The sequence below is a fragment of the Epinephelus fuscoguttatus genome, linkage group LG19, assembly GCF_011397635.1.
Source record: "Epinephelus fuscoguttatus linkage group LG19, E.fuscoguttatus.final_Chr_v1".
Classification (NCBI taxonomy): domain Eukaryota; kingdom Metazoa; phylum Chordata; class Actinopteri; order Perciformes; family Serranidae; genus Epinephelus; species Epinephelus fuscoguttatus.
This window is the reverse complement of record NC_064770.1, coordinates 33,582,175-33,602,862: the sequence shown is the minus strand read 5'-3', so window position 1 is coordinate 33,602,862 and position 20,688 is coordinate 33,582,175. Positions and strand designations below refer to the sequence as shown.

Here is a 20,688-nt window from a genome sequence, read left to right as displayed (position 1 = left end):
ATCGGTCACGTCTTCAAGGAAACACCAGCTGATAAAGACACGTCACGACGCACGTCAGATGACGCTTCTGAAGAGGACACAAACCTAACCAATTCTGTCTCATCTCAAACAAGCCTTATGCCAGCAGTTTGCCTCTGTATGCAGGGGAACATAGTGGGGCTCCTGACTGACTGCTTCTCAGACAGCCATTCAATCTGAGTCTACTGAGTTTGTCTTTCTTCACAGTCTTCCCAGAAGTCATACTGGGTATGCATGGCTGGCAAGGGCATTAGTCTCTCCCACACAGATCTCTCTGTCTTGATGGCTGTTGGTTTCAAGTGGTTTCATGCCATTTTTGATGTGGAGAGTTTTTTTAGGGAATAGTTACCAAGGTCAGACCTCAGTGACCTCATAGCTGGCTACAGCCATGGTTATACAGAGTAATTACTATAAAACCCCCATTTTTTATTAGTTATGGTTCTTAAACTGATTGTGTTCAAGATTCTTGGCACCTTGGTTCTATCTAGTGAACCAGTCCATATTTTCACCAGTCTAGAAATGTTCAAGGATGTGTCCTTAACGGAAGCCATTGCACAATGCACAACAGAAGTAAACAGTAGTAATACAATCATGGATTACACTGAGTACCTGCAAACTTTTGTTCTGTTATTACAGATATTTGTTTTTACCCCAAAAAACAGCATGGACCAACTATTCATGAGACCACTGACCGCACGCTGTTTTATTCTGACTATTTCTCACTTGACTTCTCCATCCTCTCTTTCCAACCTGTAGAATATGACAGTGATGTCATCACAATTCGCACTTCAGGTCAAGACAAACCTGCTATTTTTTGGTTCCAGTTGAGAACAAACTTTTCAGGTTCTTGTGTAAGTTCTTTTTTGGTTGAAGTGCTCTAAATGCTTCAAAATTAGGTGCAGGAACCAGAATGGAACCGGGTATCAGTGTACCCAATCTTTACCTCATGAGCATTACTTACCTCGTGCCCCCTCAAGTGGTACATGGTGCCACAGCTGTTGAGGGAATTAGATGTAAGTTCACAATGTTTAAAAAAGAGAGCAGACATTTTGAATCAAGCATTTATTACATCAGCCATATCATTTTAGAAAAACGTAAACTAATACTGATAAAAGCTTGATAAACAATCCTATATAGATGTTACAGGTGCAGTCATCTCATAGACACTGGGGGGAATATCAGCTGTAATTGTACAACTAACTGAGTTTTAACACCATTATTCCTGATAACAGTTAATTTATTCACAATATACAGAGGTTTTATCACAGTTGTTATAAAACTCTGTTCCTCAGATTCAGCTTGACGCCTCAGACCTTTGACCCTGAACAACCTTATTTATGTAAAGACATTGAACATCATGATTATGGAGTAAGTGATTATGTATACTGTGAATAAAAAATAGAAAAAGTCCATTCAAAATGTATGGGGCTCCACTGTAGTCTCCAGTCACAAGTATAGTTAATGCAGGTTTTAATCTTTGTTACTAATAAAACTAAAAGTCATTATTACATTATCAAGAGTTTGTCCTGACAGGAATCCATTTTGTGATGTCAGAGTCATTCAGTGACTTATATGTTTAGATTAGTTTAGATAGTAGTGCACAGAAAGGGGAAGGTCCAGAGTCAAGATCATCATCAAACATCCATCCAGGATATTTCTATGGACAAGTTCAGCCTCTGTGACCAGAAATGAATCCAGAACTCAGGTGAAGCACATGAAGTTTTTGTTTATTTGTTTTATTTCATCGATGCAGTCCTTACTCGTTTTCCAAGTTTCAACATCTAGACTTTGATCTCTTCCTCCTCTTCAGAAAAGGCATATGGTGTTTTGCGGCTCTGGGAAAAAGCAGGAGAGGTGGTGTTGATGCTCGTCCTAGATCCCCTTGTGAAGGATCCTCCACCATAATGACGAGACAGCACGTCAGCCGCCCTCTGAAACCTCTCTGCCTCCATGGCAGGCTCCGCTCTCTGAGGAGACCCAGCACATGCGTCTGGTGTCCTCTGTGACCTCCTCTCCTCCTCTTGCTCTGTCCAGTTAGAGCTACAAGAGTGCCCCCTGTTGTTCATGTTACTGCTGAATGACCCGCTTCCCATGGAAGGGTTGGGAGAAGTCATCAAAGGGCTCTGCACAGGCGTCTCTGCCAGAGAGCCGTCGTCCTCTTCTTCCTCTTCCTCATCTGCTGCCTGGCTGTCAATGGACATCTGAAGGCAGCTGGGGTTGTCAATCAAGCTCAGTACCTCAGTCATAAGGGAAGGGCCGAGGTCTACAGTGAACGAGGTGAGGGAGTCTGAGCGTGTCAGTGTGATGCCTCCACTGTCGGTTAAAGACCCTTTCCGGACGTCTCCATCTTGAAACTGTCTGTCAAGGCGAGAGAAGCGGGGCAGAGTGACAAATCCAGACTGCAGACCTGCAAACAGACAGAAGAAGGAAACACACTGCATTCACTGAAATGATCTGAACCTATGACATAACATAATGTGAACATACAAGGCAAAAAACAGCCTGGAGCAGCCTTTAACTGTGCAAACAAACTAACATTTAAACACCACTGTGTTGTCATCAGAATCAAAATGGACAAAGACAAAAGGCAAATATATGTAGTCACAACCCAATTATCTGAAGGCATTGTTTGTTTCTGTAAACCCCAGATACATTTGTACATTATTTTGATGTGAAGCAGTGATTAGGTTTACAGACAAAACCACTTGGTTATGGTTAAGAAACGATAATTTTCTGTGACATATAGCACAGAAGCTGCTGGAAAGGCAGGGACAGGTGAAACGCCCAGAATTGCTGTCACAAACACCTTTGGGAAACACTACAATGTGCTGCTTTTAACACCCAGGTTTGCTGCAGAACACCCACCACTTGGTTATGATAAGGAAAAGATCATGTTTTGGCTTAACACCCACATTCAGTGACACAAAATCCACTTGAAAAGCAGGGACAGGTCGTTGATAAACACCCAGTGGCTCAAATGCCTCCATATGTGAGAGAAAATGCTCAGCTTTGCTCGCTGAAACGCCTCTGGGAAATGACACAATGTGTCAGTGAAAAACACCCGGGTTTGGTGCCACAAACGCCACTGGGAAAACTGTGATGCTGCAACAAGATGCTGTGATGTGTCAGTAAAAAAGACCCAGGTTTGGTGCCACATATGTGGCTGGGAATCACAATGATGCGCTGTTAAAAACACCCTGAATTTAGTGCAACAAACCCCGATGGGAAATGCTATTAAGCACTGCTAAAAACACTTTGATTCATTGCAACAAACACTGATAGGAAACTCTGTAATGTGCAGCTAAAAACACCCAAGTTTGGTGCCTCAAACACCGATGAAAATGCTGCAAAGGGCTGCCAAGTGCTTTGTTGGTCTTGAACAGTGGTCTGCAGCTTGGCAGCTGTCTCTCCTAGATGTCATGCCATCATCCATCCCCTCCACCTCCAAAAGTCAAAATGAACTCATACTAACATACTATGTCTGCTTAGAAACGTCGACATACTACATTTTCTTCTGGCTGCTGGGCTGGTAGTCAACCTGCAACACTGAATAAAACGTCAAGCAGGATTTACAACTCTATTACATAGTGGATCCAAGGGTGGGAATTGCCATTGTCAGTGTCCAAGTGCAACAGGCGATGCAATACCATCACATCTGAGTTGTAAAAAAGTGCAAGTAGTGCATCCATCACATGTAACAAATTTAAATAAATATGAAAAATTGGTTCTTCATTCAGGCCAAAGGGCTCAATTGTGTTAATGCAATAAGTTGATAACGTCACATCTAGGAGACGTTGAAATATTCTCCAGAACTTAAACGATGCTGCAGATATGTGACTCTTAAAGGTACCTCTGGGTTGTCCAACAAATTTGAAACCACAGGGACATGTAGGTTGATTAGACAGCCAGGGGACAGTGTTAGGTTTGTCGTGTTGTGTGTGTATGTTACGACTAATGTTTAATGGGTTTATGCTGTTGGATTTAAAGTGAGGTTTTTACTACATTTTTAGCTGGAAGCCGCTTTGCAAAGTACAAACTTCTGAAGGGAACTCCAACCTAAACAGAACTGACATTGTGCTTTTTTAGGGATGTTGACAGTAAAGTAGACACTGAAGACTGTAAGCATTCATAAAGTTTCTCTTTGAGATATGAGCTACATGCAAAATAATTTTATTTGATGTCCCCATATCCCAGTAAACTTTCTTTATTGTCTCTGATTAATTCTTCAATTCTTTACTGTTACACAGAGATACTTGAAAGTTATTCATTGACCTGGACAGCATCACTGAAACCAATTATGTTGACTGAATTGACTTGAGAGTCCTCAAAATGTAAATCTACAACCTTTGCTCATGTTTGGAGCTGCATATTCTGAAGCTTTGACTGTAAATATCACACGATTCAAAATAGGGATTTTGACAGCATGTTAACTGAATCAGATTGTTTCAGCCAGAGACATTATTATCAACTGATTAAGAGGCCTTCAGTACAAACTGAGCTACTGTAAGTCTAGCATTTAAATTCCTTCACCACAGGATGGCAGTATCTCACAGTGAGTAACCCACAGCTGTCTCTGTCTCATGAACAAACTTAATGTTCCAGCTGACAGACAGTAGGAATCAGAGGGAGATGTAGCGTGGTCTGATGTCACTGAGAGGGGATAGAAATGGTGAATAACACGCCAGATGACAAACAAATGTGAAGTGACTGGAAACTATAAATCGCAATGGTATCTCATGCGCCCAGTAAAGACTCAAGCTGAATGTGTTGGTCTGATAACACTGTTTTACCTCTTGAATTGCAGGTTAAATTGTGACGACTAAGACCTGAATAGGACGCTGTGAGATATTACATGTTTTTTAAATTTGTTTTTCTATGCAGTATGATTTATTTTGTTTTTTAGTTTTGGCGATATGACAAGATTATCATTCAACACAATATTGATTGGCCACAATAATGGTCCTGACATGTCCCAGACAACAGAACGATATTCAGTTATGCAACGCCTGAATTTTGCACTATATCTCTTTCTCTTGCTTTCTCTACACTTCATCCCATTGTTGAAGCATATCAAAAAAATAAGTAACAACATGCTAGTATATGTCTGACACTGTACATAATTACCCATGTACTGTGTTCACATTGCCAGTGACACTAGCTCCTTTTACACTGCCTGTTGAAGGCAGGATTATCGCACTGCTATGCTGCCTGGATGTTCTGTATATATGATGCGATCACGGAATGGCAGGAACAGTGGTAGTACCAGCGCCTAACAATGTCTGTATAAATGGGACAGCCAGCTAGACGGGATCATGGGCGGCACGAGTGTGAAGTTTTGACGACGAGATCAGTAGCCATGTAACAGAGACAGTAAATGATTGTTATTGGCAGGTAATGGACGTAGCTACTGTGACATCACCTATTGGTTTGTGGGCTCCTGTTCTGAAGCCTCAAGTTCAGCATTTCGGCCGTCGCCATCTTGTTTTTTTGGAGCCAGCAGTGATTATATCTAAGTGAGAGGCTGGCGCCATGAGGACACAAGGGGTAGAACTAACTCAAAGCGGCTCACCCTGCATAACTTTCAGTCTTAATAAAATTTAAAGGGGTTGAATTATATAACAATTCACCCCCAATGCAGTTGTCATGGAGGGGGAAATAAGCTATAGCGATATAGCAGTGTACGGAGACTGACTAGCTTCTGGGGCCAGCCTCAACAAGATCTGCCGTTTTTGGCACTTCCGTGTTGGCCTTATTTTACAGCCGCATAAACCATTTGAAAAAGGAGAGCCAGAGAATGTGACTGAAGTGATCTGTAAGATGTGCAATAAACAAGTCAGGGCCAAAGATGGAAACACCACAAATCTCTGCTCCCACCACCATCCAACAGTATACGTCTGCCACAGACTCCTTTGACAGTGATCAACCCTCAATCATCGCGATTTCATAAAGGCAGTAGACATATATCACTGTTTTCCTCGTTCCATACATTAGTGTTGATAAATGTGTTATTGGATACCTCACCAGCTGATTGATCTGATCTCTCTGGAAAATAGCGCTTACTGCCTATACATTATGGCCTTTTTGTGGACAATTCACTTTCTATGTGCATCTCTCTCTTTAGCTTTTTTTTTTGGAGAGGGATGATAATTTCGTATACCATTGTTTTTGTTAAAGCAGTATCGTCAGCAGGGGAATTTTAATATTGCCCAACCCTCCACTATAATAATCTCAATTGTAAGCATTGCAAAAAAGTTGTAAAGCAGTGGATGATGACAACATTTTAAACAGAATAATGTAAATGAGAGCTGAGAGAATATGAAAAGATGGATGGAAATAATGACATGAACTAACAGAGAAACCCACTGATGACAAAAAGCCCCAATCATCCTTCAGATCACTAACTCTCTATGCCGGCTCCACATCACTCAGTTTGGGCAAATTCCTTCTGAATTGGGTAAGGAATCTGGAGAAGGAGAGGGGATTTCCAGTCCAGGCTCTGCACACTGCTGCCTGATAAGCTCTGATTGGTTAGCAGATATAATGAATGGTGTGTGTATGCTGTGCACTCAGGCAGTGACACATGCACATAGAGATGACAGGAAAATGTCTGTTTCTCTATTTCTCCCAAACCAGCTGTGTGTGTGTGTGTTTGTGTTTATGGACCTAATTGTGTACAGGTGTTGCCTAGGTGATTCCAGATGACTCAGAAGAAGTCAGTCTTTTTTGCCGGAGGAATGTGAGAGTGATGTTGAAAAGAGGGCAACCTCACCCTCTCTGTTTGTGTGTTCACTGACATTTATCGTGCTGTTTGCACCCAGTCAGCTCAGCAGCTCTTTATGCTGTTTGGTCTGCTGGAGAGTGAATAGTGAGAACTGTAACTGTAATAATATATCCTAGTGCACTGCCAGTTTGGGGATTTTTTTTCCTAATTTAGGGTGACTAATGCAGTGCTCATCTACCACTATCCCACTATCATTATGTATATTGCCTCCAAGTTTCCTGTAACCTAAAGACAACAGAAAATAAAATATTCTGACCATGTGCCTTCACCAGGATCTTGACATTTCACATTAGACACAGATGCAGAGACACCTTTTGCAACAAAATGATACGCAACGGGCAGCAGCTATTTCTGACACCATCGTCAACAACCAAACTCCTCAACGGGTGTCTACCGATATAACCAAATTAAATTTAAGACTTTTTAAGACCTTTTTAATACCACCTTATACGAAGTTTAAAAACCAAATCTGCAATGGAAATACACACGTGTAAGTACACTTTCCAAGTTCACTTATGTCAGTTCAAAGTGAACAGTGAGAAAAAATTACAATACACAATAAACAATTGGGAGAGTTTAAGTTTGATGTGTTTAATGTAAAAAGAAAACAAAATCTCATGGCTGTCATAAATGCTATTTATTATTACAATTCTTCATCATTGGGTCTGTCAGGCTGGAGAAATATTCACAGTAATGTGACCGAAAATATTTAAGACTCATCGAATCTGAATTTAAGACAATTTAAGACTTTTTAAGGCTTTATGAATCCGCTTTTACATCTGGAGCCACCCATCTACGACGGGATTGAGACGCGCCCTCGTTGAGGACTTGGCTCAGATTAATCTGATCCCGTTTGATTCGGCGGTAGGAATCGCTTGCGAACACATGCCTTTGCTGACATCGACCCCAGTGGGATTCGAACCCTGGACCTTCCGACTTTTTAAGGCTTATATTAAGAAAAATTAATTCAACTGACCTGTAGACACCCTGGTTAAATACCGCTGCTTTGTGAGTGGATGTTGGCGTCAGACTCCGACTCACAGAGACACCCAGAGACACTCTTTGCAGTGGTATGATACGCACCAGGCAGTGGCTATTTCGCACGCCACTGGCAACTACCGTAGTATTAAAAGCAAGAAAGTCTGGGGTGGGCAAAAGGTGGATGAGTGTTTTACTAATCCTAACCATGTACTTTGTTGTCTAAACCTAAGGAAAAAAATTAAATACGTGTTTTAGCCATTTGTTTGCAACCACAAACAAATGTCATAGAACAAAACATGAAAGTCTCTTTAGCTTGTGTTAACCACAGATCTTATTTTAGGCATCTAATCAAAAAACATTCAAAAAAACCCACTGACTTTGAGACGAGGGAAACGGAAGTCTAAAAATGATAACTAATTCTGGGGGGTTTTAGGACTCATTCTTGCAGCAGTCTATCATCCACTCAATAGACATTACTTTCCGAGACCATAATCGTCCAGTTTAGATGAGTTATGTAAACCATGTCCCATGCAGTAATTATCTGTGTTATCTCACCATATGAGCAGAGGGAGTCATCTGTCGTGCTGATGGAGCTGGAGAACAGCACCCTCTGTAGGCACCCATTGGGGGAGTCTATGTTCAGCTGGGGAAGGGAGATAGCGTTCTTGATGATGGGTGAAATGTCAGGTGGCGGGGATGACAGGTCACGGGAGCCCCCTCGCGGTCGAGGCCCAGAGTTCTTCCGCACATGCCGAAAGGTGCGGGTGAAGAACCCGGTTGTCTTGGAGCTGTTTGACGAGTCCGGACTTCCTGGCTCCCTGATGCCCCCATAGTTGCTAAGGAAGGAAGTATCACCAAACACGTCTCCGCCACGGCCCACATGCATAGTATGTCTGAAGTCACCCAGCGGCGGGCTGATCATGTCCACAGAGAGTTCACTCTTGAAACGACGTTTCCCTTGAGAGCCCGATACAAGGCCCTTAATCCCTGGCAGTTTTCCCAGACTCATGGCGGCAGAAAAGTTGTATAATTTCCCTTTAATGTGAATGACAGCGTGTGAGCTCTGATTACATGTCAGTCAAGTTTAAATCCCAGTTCAGGGTCCACTGTAAAAAAACAGAGAGAGAAAAAAACACTTAAATACCAAGACAGTGAGAACAGGAAACACAAATATGTGGTTGTTCAGTCAGCAGAGAATGTGTGTATAATCCATTCTCCACACGGTCAGAGCCAACTATTCATCTACCGTCGGCCTACGGTTTCCCTACACTGAGAGATGCCAGTATGGATATTGAGTCAATTTCTCTTCTCTCTCTCTCCTCGTCTCATACACAGTATGCAGTAGTGATCCTTGACTCCCGCCCTCCTCATCGGCCCACACCCTTTAGGCTCATAAAAACGCATTCTGATCACATAAAATGACCAGAAATTAAAGAAAGGTTTTTTGAATTCTAAATCTGGACTTTAATTTAAATTTCCGCCGTTGCCTTTTTGTGACCCATCCACCACCCCAACCTGCCTCCTTACAAAACTGTTCAGGACTGCTTCCTTGTTTACTCCCGTCATAGCGTTGGTTATGTGATCGTAGCCTTTCAAAATATGGGGATATGTACAAATCTGGGTGCATTACTTTTCATCTGAAAATGTGCAAACAGTTTCTGACTTCTGCGCCTGTGACAGAGTCACACTGTGACAGGGACAACTGTATAATGTTGCTCATTCATGGGTTTAATGACAGAGTCAAGCTGTTTCGGCATCAGCGTTGACGCTGGAATTGCACTGGATGCGTGTCTGTTGCGGAATGGCAGCGCTGGTTATCTGCTGAGTGCTCCACCGTCTGTCAACACCCACCGGCTGCGTTTGCTGTGCGGAGCGGTGCAGCTCTGCCGGACAGGGGGAGTCACGAGGACCCGCGAGATCTCGCAAATTCACGCATAATCGCGTGATATAACAAGATGTAGTTTCTATAAACAGAACCACAAAACCAGAGGAGTAGTAGGAAGACATCTCGGTGCACCTCCATGATTAACATCTCCTCGTCCATGGTGTCAACGGGGTGAAATGACATCTGAAAACCTCTGACCTATTGACTTCAGGCCTGCCTCCGCCCATTATGATTTTTCAAGGTGTAGTGCAGGGAAATATGATCCATCGTGAACACTGTGTATTTTATTTTGAAAATTAACCGGATGTTTTATTTTGTTTCTGTGCACAACTTCCTGCCCCGCACAATTTGCTCTGTGCTGAATTGCAGCGTTGTCCTCCGGCGTCCGGCAAATATAGAAGTCCTGTGTATCTGTTGCGGAGTGCCGCCGCTGTGACGGAACCGGAACGCAGCACAGCCACAGCATCAAAACATTGTTTTCTAGTTGGAGCCGCGCCTCGTTTTCAAACTGTATGGTTTGACTAAAATGAACAATGACAGCAATATAGTCCACGATGAGCAGCGCTAAAATCAACCTGCGTAGTTGTCCCTCCATTGTGACATTAGAAAGTGTCACATTTATCTTGCAAGTGTACTCTTCTTCAACGTTTGCTTTACTTCCTGGATTTTTCCCACATGGAAATTCTGACCAATCAAGAGCAGCTTTCTCACACAAGGCATTTGATCTGGTCTGCTTGTAAATGCTCGCCCTAACTCAGAAGAGACTCAGCAGCCAGGTATTTCTCCATTTGTCTTGTCTTGGGTCACCTTCATAGTCTCTGCTACAGTCACCACAGCCTCACTGTCATGTCACCAGGGGTTTATAGATGTCACTGAAAATGTACCAATAAGAGTGGTCATCTGGGACCCCTTTATCCCAATTTTTTTGGAGGGGGCCACAAACATTTGCCTGGTTCACCTCCCCTGCCCTGCTTGTACTGCACATGACCAAACACTCAGCTCACTACTCCTGCACAACAACAGCTTTCAGTTATGACAAAATAACAAAGACGATGAATTACAAGGCCGCACTTTGTTTCCTCTGCTTACCACAGCTTATGTGGTCGGAGAGTTTGGACTCTTGTTCAGATCTGGTTCAGCGAATGACAGTTAAGAAAAACAAGGTCCGGCCGCAACTGCAAATATACAGAGACGTGATTTCAGCCAAACAACTCAGCTGGTTTGTGTGAGAAAAGTAAAGAAATAGACTGATGTTTACTTCATTTTAAATCTTTTTAGATTTGGAGAACTGTCCTGTAGTCAGTCTAAACATACATTTTGCCCGCAACACTAAGAGGATCACCTCACCAGGAATTCGCTGTAAAACCAAAGTATTCTAAATGTGTCTTTTACTTGGTGAACCTAGTAAAATAAGTTTTTAAGAAGCAGATGGAAATTTCAAAAACAAAACTAAACTGGACTGTATGTTACACCGACACACAAATTTATAAATAACTCTTAATAGGCCAGACTGTGTCTTCACTTCTCACCATTATTAAGGTTTCAGGTTAGCCTTCAAGGATTAGTCCCTGGGTTTACGTATTTACTGCAGCATCCCACCCAAGCAGTGAATAAAACCCAAGCACATTAATTGGAAAATTAACTGATTAGTGATAATGATCTACATCCTCCCGCCCTCTTTTTTTACCCACAGAAACCTTCAGTCATTTTCTGTAATCTTGCACTTTTAAAGAAAAAAACACAGCAGTATTTCCAATCTGAATCTTACAGGCAGCGACTCCTTTTTCCATCTTCAGTAGAGCTCAACTTTTCAGAAGACCTTGTGCGTCTCATGCAGTTGTCTTCGTCAAAGTCAAAGCAGAGAGACTGGCGGGGGGGTCCACTGCCATGCACCGTCTCCCACTAAAGAGGTTTATCCATGTGTAGCACCACGCTGTCCATGGGACATCCTGTCGCCCCGCTGCTTTGTCCTCTGTCCTCCTGGCCCCTCTGCACCCAAGATGTCAGACCTTTGAGCAGCACAATCAGAGCTGAGGCAAAAAAGAGGCTTTCTCAAAAGGGGCAATAAAGTAAAGTGCCGTAATCCAGCGACTGTTTTGTTTGCATCATCCTGGAAGAAAAAATACGGCTCATCCAGGATTGTCCATGCGCTGGATTAGCTGCTAATCCCTTCTGTCTCCCCTCCCTCTCTGACTCCCTCACTCGCTCTCTGCCTTCTTCAATCCACTTAGTTCCCCGGTGGTTTCCAGGTGGGGGGGCTTCTGTGTTTTCATTCAGTTCACTTTAGGCCAGCTAGGAGAACGGACAGAGAGAAAAAGGAGAGAGATGTGAGTTACACACTAGACCAAAGACTGGAGACGGAGCATTCAAGTGCACATAAATGTGTCAGGAAAATAAAACTTTGGATTGAGGGATGCTGCGAATGTTATTCTCTCCCTGTCTCTCTCGTTGCCTGAGGAGTCAGCAAGTCCTCAAGAATTTCTTCAGGGGCTGAACTTGATAAATAAAACCTGAGTACAACGGGAGCTTTGAAGAGTCTTTAGTGTGTTTTCTAAGGCTGACTCATATGATTATTTATTTTAAGGTCCCGTGTGGAAAATTTAGGGGGATATACTGGCAGAAATGGAATATAATATAATATTTTCTTCAGTGTATAATCACCTGAAAATAAGAATTGTGTTTTCATTACCTTAGAATAAGCCATTCATATCTATATAGGGAGCTCTTTATGTTAAAGAGTAAGATCCTGTTTGTTTGACCCTGAAATCGCCACCACAAAACCCATAAGACTCCATTTAAATAGACAGTAATTTAATTATGTATAGAGTCAGAATATTTTCACATCTAACTTAGTGTGTTAAGGGTTTATTTAAACCAAACCAAAGTCAGTGATTGTTGAAAGACTGGAAAGACATTCCAAGATCCAAGATGGCTTTTGTAAGATTTTTTTAGTTTTTGTCGACTTTAAATTAAGTGTGTTTTATGATGATAAAATTGCTGTTTATTTAAATGGAGTCTGCTGGGTTTGGTGTTGACGATGTTGGGCCTGTTTCTGGTTAAACAAAAAGGATCTTACCCTTTAACAAAAAGGTCTACCTCTGTAGGGATCATTTCCATAATGTTGTCAGACACTTATAATAACAATCTGAGCCTGTCACAACAACAAGCACTTCTAGTGGACGTACATTGATGATGCACAGTTGCCCCAACTGGTTACATTGCAGCCTGTTTCACTACTGCCAGCTGCAGCAGTCTCGCTCAATATTGGACCAATTTCAAAAACTGTTGTAGCCATCAGTCACTTAGACACAAAAACATGAAAAAAAAGGGGTCCAGGTTGAAAAATACCAAAGTAGCCCTTTAAGTTATAAGTGAAAAAAATGTGCACAGATTAGCAGGTGCTAGGCTAGAAGACCATCTGTGACAGTGTAAGAGAAATGTTGATTTGTAATGTGAAACTGCTTTATTCAGTGGTTTTACCATCTTAAATCACCTGGTCTGTTTGTTTTGGAGAGAAAGAGACCTCTGTGGATAATTCGGCTCCTGGTAAAAACCTTCTAAACAATGAACACTGAAGGAACTCTAACTGGGAGAAGTCTCAGCTGGTTGCAGTCTGCAGTCTTTAAATCCCCCTAAAATCTTTGACACTGCTCCTTTAACTACAGGCACTTCCATGATTATCTCCTGAGCAAAAAAGATTTTTCTACAGTTATACAGTTTACAATTATTAATATTTTAGTACTACAGTGATTAAGAGATTAGTCGGTCTTCAGAAAATCTGTATTTTTTAAATCAATTTCAGTAAAATTTATGGAGCACAAATGCCAAACTTTTTCGAATTTTTACAGCCTCTTACGTTCTGAAAGGTGATATTTTTCAGTTTGTGTGCAGCACAAGATAATAATTTGTATCTTATTTTAGGACTTTAGGGGCTCCGTAACTTTTCTCTGATTTTTATCATCTGGTTTTGGACCACTGGTTTGACAGAAAATATTATTTGAAGACGTCACCTTGTAATAACAAACATTTATTCAGTGTTTTTTGACATTTTATAGACTATATATTCTAATCAATTAATTGAAAGAATGATTCACAGACATTTATTTGCAGTATATTTTAAAGTATGGTTGGGTAGATGTTCCAAATGTGTTATTTTCGTTAGAGGTAATCCTTGCAATTTTTTTACGTTCAATTTTTAAATTCATTGTGACATAAAAACAAGTGCCCCTGTCTGCACATGTTAAACCACACTAAGCTGCAGAGAAGCCAGGTCTATCTAACAGATTTACACACAACATTTATACCATAAGTCAACTTCTCCAGAGATAGAAAAGTTTCCTCTAAAGGCCCTGTGTGTCTGTTTTTCCTGGATACACCCCGAGAGCCTGATTCCTGTCTACTGAAGGCATGACTCCAGGGCAAAGTGAGCACCGGTAAGCTCCAAACACGTGACCTCGCCAGTGCTGGATTAGTGTCGCAGGAGTTACTCTCCGAGGCTCCTGCCAGGCCAATCTGGACCTGTGACATAAGAACTTGAGCCAGGTGATGGTGCCACTCTTACTGGGCACTGGCCGGGGCTCAGATTACCATCCTTAAATCTTTAACTAATCCCGGTTTTTCGACAGGACAAGTGTTCAGGGGTGGCCATCACAGGGAGCATGAACTGTCTGTAACCTAGAAATAAGTAAGGATGGAGGATATGATCAAACCGTGGGTGTGACAGAAACAATAATTTAATTTAGTGGGCAATCATAAAGAGGAGGAAGGGGAGGTAGGATGGATTTTAGCTGCTGCCTGACCGCTTCTGATCCTTCAGCTCAGTAACATTCATCTTAAGGGAGTGATTAGGGTGTGTGGGGCACGAGAAGGTGAGAGACAGATAAACATTAGCAAGAGAGACAAATCCACTCTCAGCGTCAACACCATAAAAAAATCAAATCATATCATATCAGAAATAATAGTTCACAGACTGATGAATGCCTTTGTATGCAGTTTCCACCCCTAAATCCCCAAGGAGACTCTTTTTTCCTTCTGTCCTTTTTGCATTTCTGTCATCTGATGCTTAAAGATCCCATATTTGTATTTGTGATTTCTACTAGACCATGACATGCCTCTCTCATACTGTGGGCCTGAATATACCTGTGTTCACCCTCTGCCTGAAGCACTCCATTGTACTGCCTGTTTCTTTAAGCCCCCCTCCCACAAAAGCCAAGTCTCCTCTGGCCCCTTTTAAGGCCCACACCGCAAACCAACTTCAGAGAACTAGGAGCGACAAAAGCAATCTGCTGCGTCACCTCACACCGCTGTGTCTTGGCCAGAAAAGTTGCACATGAACACTCTGCAAAGACTTCATCCAACGGCCAACCAGTATGTACGTTCTGCACGTTCTTGTTTTGTCTGTATGAAAAAGCAAAGGCGGCGTAATGACGGGACTTTGTAACAGCCCTATTGCGCGATCTTGTGTGTGTGAAAAGGGCTTCTGATTGGTCAGTGTTTCCGAGTCCTCCACATCCACGCTCCTGGCTTCTCTGCACCATATTTGCAGCCGGAAAAAGCCCGTAAAGACACTGAAGTGGCAGTTTCTGTCTTTAAATAGCACTGTTGTGACATCACAACTTCACTGAAATCCTGACAGCTCATTTAAAGGCACAGTTTCTGAATACAGACTGTGTACATTGAGCGTTTTGTTACTTTCACAATATTTATATAGCATCTACGCTGGCTTCTTAATAAAAAAAAGACATATAATCGGACTTTTTACAATATGGTACCTTTAATTAGCAGCTTTACGTGATGTAATTAACATGTTCTCTCCTGCTTTTATAGCTGCCAATTTCTTGTAGCCTCATATCAGCATTGTATATGGTTTTCCTCCTCCTTTATGACTTTGTGAGCAATAAATGCAGCTCAGCTAAGATCTCTTCATGTAAAGTGTTACACCAGCACAGAAATTCACTTTGGGAACTTTATTCAGGAACTTGGCCTCATTAGAAACACACAGAAAGCGATTTAGATCTGCTAAACATGTTATTTGTCTGCAAACTGTACCTGCAGACGTCCATAAACAAGCCTGTTTTTTGCGTAAGCCGCCTGACTGATTGCAGAGACAGACGAAGGGGTTGGTAACTGCAACGGGAACAGCTTGCAATGGGGAGAGCAGACCGGACGCCATCTATTACGGCCATCAAATAAAGGATCCGAGGAAGCTGATGAGAAACACATTTTTACCTCATGTCTTTATATGATTTTTTTTTTTTTTTTACCAGACTTCTATTTTCAGCTCTTCCTTCAATCCATCTTGCTGTCTTTTATCTCTCTGTTTTTCACACACACACACACACACACACACACACATGCTCTGTCAAACATGTCTCTGACACTCTCCTCATTGCAAGCAGATTTAATGTGTTCGTCAAACATCTGGTACCACAGAGCCACAAATTGCAGAACTGGGCTCTGATGACATTTAAGGGAGCGTTCAATCATAGTGGCTCAGAGAGAAATACATCTGTGTGATTGTACATGGACTCACACTCACTCACACACACACACACACACACACACGGGGCTATGTCGCAGTGGGTCAGCTCTGAGGTTACTTCCTCCACTGGACCGGAGGCCATGGTCCTTTTACAGCACTGAACCAGCAAACTGTGGTTGAGGTCAGAACAGCCTGACCATTACGCATGGCTCAAAAATACAACATGCACTCAGTTTACAAGGATCTACTGCTGCAACGTGGCAATACACTCCCAAAACTGCCAAGTCCTTATTGTGTGTGTGTGTGTGTGTGTGTGTGTGTGTGTGTGTGTGTGTGTGTGTGTGTGTCTATGCACAGCAGTCAAGTTTCTTTCTCTGTATGTTATCTGACTGCACAGTCGCCAGAAGAAAATGTTGTCATTGTACGTTTCTGCAAACCATGGATACATTACATTTGTATGTTTCATACATATTATATCCATGTTTGTAAAGTGATGTAGTTCAGATTACATTTATATGAGATGAGTTCCCCATCATGATGGGGATGGGATGGTGGATGGCGTGAGACCTAGGCAAGTTCTTAAACCACTTTTTAAGACCAGCCATTTTGTTTAGTAACGTGACATTTCCAGTTGTGTCTGTGATGACACACGCAAGTATTTTTGACAACACGTCATGACATTTCCAGCAGTGTTTGTGGCAATATAAGCGGATATTTTTTAATGACACATTATCACATTTCCAATGGTGTTTGTGGCGACAGAATTAAGTTTATTTTTAGCAATGCATCATGACATTTCCAGCAGTGTAGGTGGCGACAAAGTGGCTATGATTTAATAACACACTGTGACATTTCCAGCAGTGTTTGTGATGTCAGAAGTTGGTATTTTAGGCCAAAACATGATCATAACCAAGTGGTTTTTGTGCCTAAACCTAACCACACGTTAACCACAACAATGTCACAACACAAGATTGAAAATTAAAACCTAAGAAACATCAAGTTTCAACATATCCACTACATGTGAAATGTACAAATGTGACATATCAATGGTTTGCAGGAACGTACCATGCCAATATTTTTTCTGGCGTCTGGGCTGGACTGCAATAATGATTCCTGATTGAGATGCATGATATCTGGATGTGATGACATGGGTTCATGACGTTGTCTGGTGACTAAACACGGATACTGTGACTTATACATGAACTTCCTGTTCACTCCCTCTCACACTGTCCTTAATGCACTACTGAGAAAACAAAATAATTCACATTATGAAGCATTTGATAAAGAATTCATGCACATTTGACCTCTCCAGCTAGTTTTATGACTTCTTTTACAGCGCACAGAAAACATACAAAACAACAGTAGGCTAAGCAACCAAATCAGTCTTCATGGTCAAATCTAACCCTTGCCATCATTCACTAGTTTCGTGAATTCTTGTTTTTATGTATGGGGCTTTTGTCAACAGAACACAGGGGAAATTAGGCCAAACGACAGTGAAGTGCAAACACATCTCGTTGCATTTCAATAGCCATGCTGAACAAAGTGTATAAGGAAATGTTGCCTCTCCAAACTTCCACCTAGCAAACATAAACAGAGAGGTGCAGCTAAAGTGGCTGTTTACAGGAATGCTCAATCTAAGTCTTGTTTTAAAAGTCTGTGTAAGTGACGCGCAGCAGGGTGGACTCCATGGCAACCAAATAAATGAATAATTACTTTTGTACATTATAATATAACAGATACTTTGGAATTTTCCATTTTATACATTTTAACAAAAAGGTGTGGTGAGGTTTAAACACAAAGACACTTGGTTATAATTAGGAAAATATCACGTTTCAGCTTTCAATACCTGCTTTTGTGGCACAATCCTGGCAGGAAACACAGCCTTGTCTCTGTAAAGAACAACCCCGCAGGAAACGCAGCAATGTCTCTTTTAAAAACAATTGCTTTTTTTTTGCCACTATTCCAGCAGAAAACGCAGTGATGTCTCCATAAAAAACAACCACTTTTCGTGGCACTATTCCGGCAGCAAATAGCGATGTCTCCCTAAAAAACAACCACTTTTCACTGCGTTTTTCTGGCAGGTAGCGCAGTGATATCTCTGTTGAAACAACCACTTTTTGTGGCACTATTCCAGCAGGAAATGTAGCAATGTCTACATAAAAAACAAAAACTTTCCATGGCACTGTCCTTGTTGGAAACACTCTATCGGCTAACTAAAACAGCAACCAATTTTGTTATTTGTTTGTCTGCAGTGGTCTGCAACTTTGCAGGTGTCTCGCTTAGGTGTCACACCTTTCACCATCCCCTCCACATCCCAATGACAAAGACAGCTCATATACTGTGTCACTTAAGAGATGCTGAGATGGTTTATATGTGCAAACGTAGCCGTGGTTTGCAGAAATGTACAAAGCCAACATTTCTCCTGGCACTTGGGTTGACTGACCCAACGCTGCTGCAGGGACAGACAGAGGGAGTGTCCAGATGTTTGGATGGTTGAATGTCTCTCTAACCATGACGCCACCTCCCTGACAGGCTGCCAGTGCACTGATCTGAGATCTGGCACAACCCTGAGACAGTTGCTCTGTGGTTCCACTAGTGGAGCCGTGACCAATTGATTCTGATTGTTTTCATCAAACACAGTCTCGCCACCTTCATCAGAGCCAAGCCACAGGTCATGTTACTGACAGTTTGAAGGCATTTGACATATAATACAGGGCGTACAGTTCATATTATTAAAATATGAAAACAAATTGCCACTGAACTAATGGGAAGTAATGCTGCAAAAGAGGATGTACAGAGGGTAGAGTGTGACATAGTGTAAGCACTCATGAAAGTAACTTGTCTCATGATTGCAAACACTGACACAAGGGTGGATTGTATTGAATGCCACATGGCAGCATTTGGGAAAATTAATTGTATTGTTTGTTTCCTATATACTGTTTTTAATGAGCATTTTTACATTTTTACTGAATAATGATGCACTGCAATCTACACATAGGTTATTTGGCCCCTCTGGAGCTCTGATAGCTGTCTGTAGTTATTTTAAATTGACAAGTGCTGCTAACTTGCACTCAGGCAAGTTTTTCAGTGATTATAGTTGTGATGACGTCCTTCCTTGCGTTGATTATTTTGTCTGAATCATTAAAATGCCCAAGAGAAACATGATCTCGCTTGTTAACCAACTAACTGCACTGTGATGTGCCCACGTGGGGATAAGTGTGCAAACGTTTATAGTGTCTTTTTATGAGAGATCTAAGGTGAAGTAACATTTGCGCCCGTGGCTGCTCCCACTGCGCTTTTCTTTTACGCACAGAAAATGCGCTCGAGAGTTATTTTATAGAAAGCCAAGGAGACTGGGTTAAATGCTGGCAGTGTAGTAATTTACTATAAATAGATCCTGGTGTTTATTTCACATGCCCATTCGCTGTTACAAGTACACGTTGCGCGATATACGTCAAAGTGATTTACAAACTCATCTTTTCAGAAAACTCTTACCTTTAAATAAAGTTAGAGCGCAGTCCCTTCACAATGACACGACTTCACCACGTCTTTTCTCTGTCATCCTCCTCGGTTTGCGGTCTGCACCGTATGTTTCCGCTTGGACGTGAACTTTGCATCAGTGCAGCGCAGCGGTGCAGCGGCTCTGTGCTGCTGCTGTCAAGTGGAGTGGAAAGAGATGGAGAAGAGGAGGAGGTAGAGGAGGAGGTGGGTGGGCTCCAGAAAGACTGAATAATAACGGATGCTGAATGAAGCCCTAACCCAATCACTCAAAGAGAATGGGTGAAGAGGCTGCCTTCAGTGTGTAGGCTACTGTATGTGTGGCGCATCTTTTACTGGACAGAACTGACTGTCGACTGAAGTTAAAGCTGCAGTAGGCAATTTCATTTTGGCGTCACTCGGCAAAAACACCATTGAATGTATTGTAATTCAAGTGGACTGATAAAAATGCACATCCCTTTATGAAAGCCTGATTCAGTGGCAGATAATCCTGCAGAGAGAGTTACTATTTCAGCATTGACAGCAACAGAGCAACCCAAAAAAGCAAGACAGACTTATCAGAAAGAGATTCTAAGGGTGCTTTCAGACCTAGAGTTGTCTTGCTTTGGTCTGAATCAGGGACTCATTTTTTCACAGAGTTGTATAATTGCCTAGAGTTGGTTTGTGTTCTAATGACAGCATTTACAAGTGGACCAGATCAAATGCCTTGTGTGAGAAAGCTGCTCTTGATTGGTCAGAATTTCCATGTGGGAAAAATCCAGGAAGTAAAGCAAACGTTGAAGAAGAGTACACTTGCAAGATAAATGTGACACCTTCTAATGTCACAATGGAGGGACAACTACACAGGTTGATTTTAGCGCTGCTCATCGTGGACTATATTGCTGTCATTGTTAATTTTAGTCAAACCATACAGTTTGAAAACGAGGCGCGGCTCCAACTAGAAAACAATGTTTTGATGCATTGGATGTGCTGAATGTGCATATTAAGGCAGTACAGGAGGAGGTGCACATTAATAATCCTCCAGGACTGGAACATGCTCATGTT

The 20,688-nt window shown here is 41.9% G+C and overlaps 1 protein-coding gene across 1 annotated transcript; it reads right to left on the bottom strand.

The window, feature by feature from the left end:
• Positions 1-1,152: 1,152 nt before the first annotated feature.
• On the bottom strand, positions 1,153-19,967 carry cdc42ep1b (CDC42 effector protein (Rho GTPase binding) 1b). The gene is made up of 4 exons (XM_049562085.1): positions 19,642-19,967; positions 11,434-11,957; positions 8,336-8,886; positions 1,153-2,425 (listed from the first exon to the last, which is right to left on the bottom strand). The coding sequence occupies exons 3-4, from the start codon at positions 8,787-8,789 to the stop codon at positions 1,800-1,802; spliced, it is 1,080 nt and encodes a 359-aa protein (XP_049418042.1). The 5' UTR covers positions 8,790-8,886; positions 11,434-11,957; positions 19,642-19,967; the 3' UTR covers positions 1,153-1,799.
• Between the last annotated feature and the right edge of the window lie 721 nt (positions 19,968-20,688).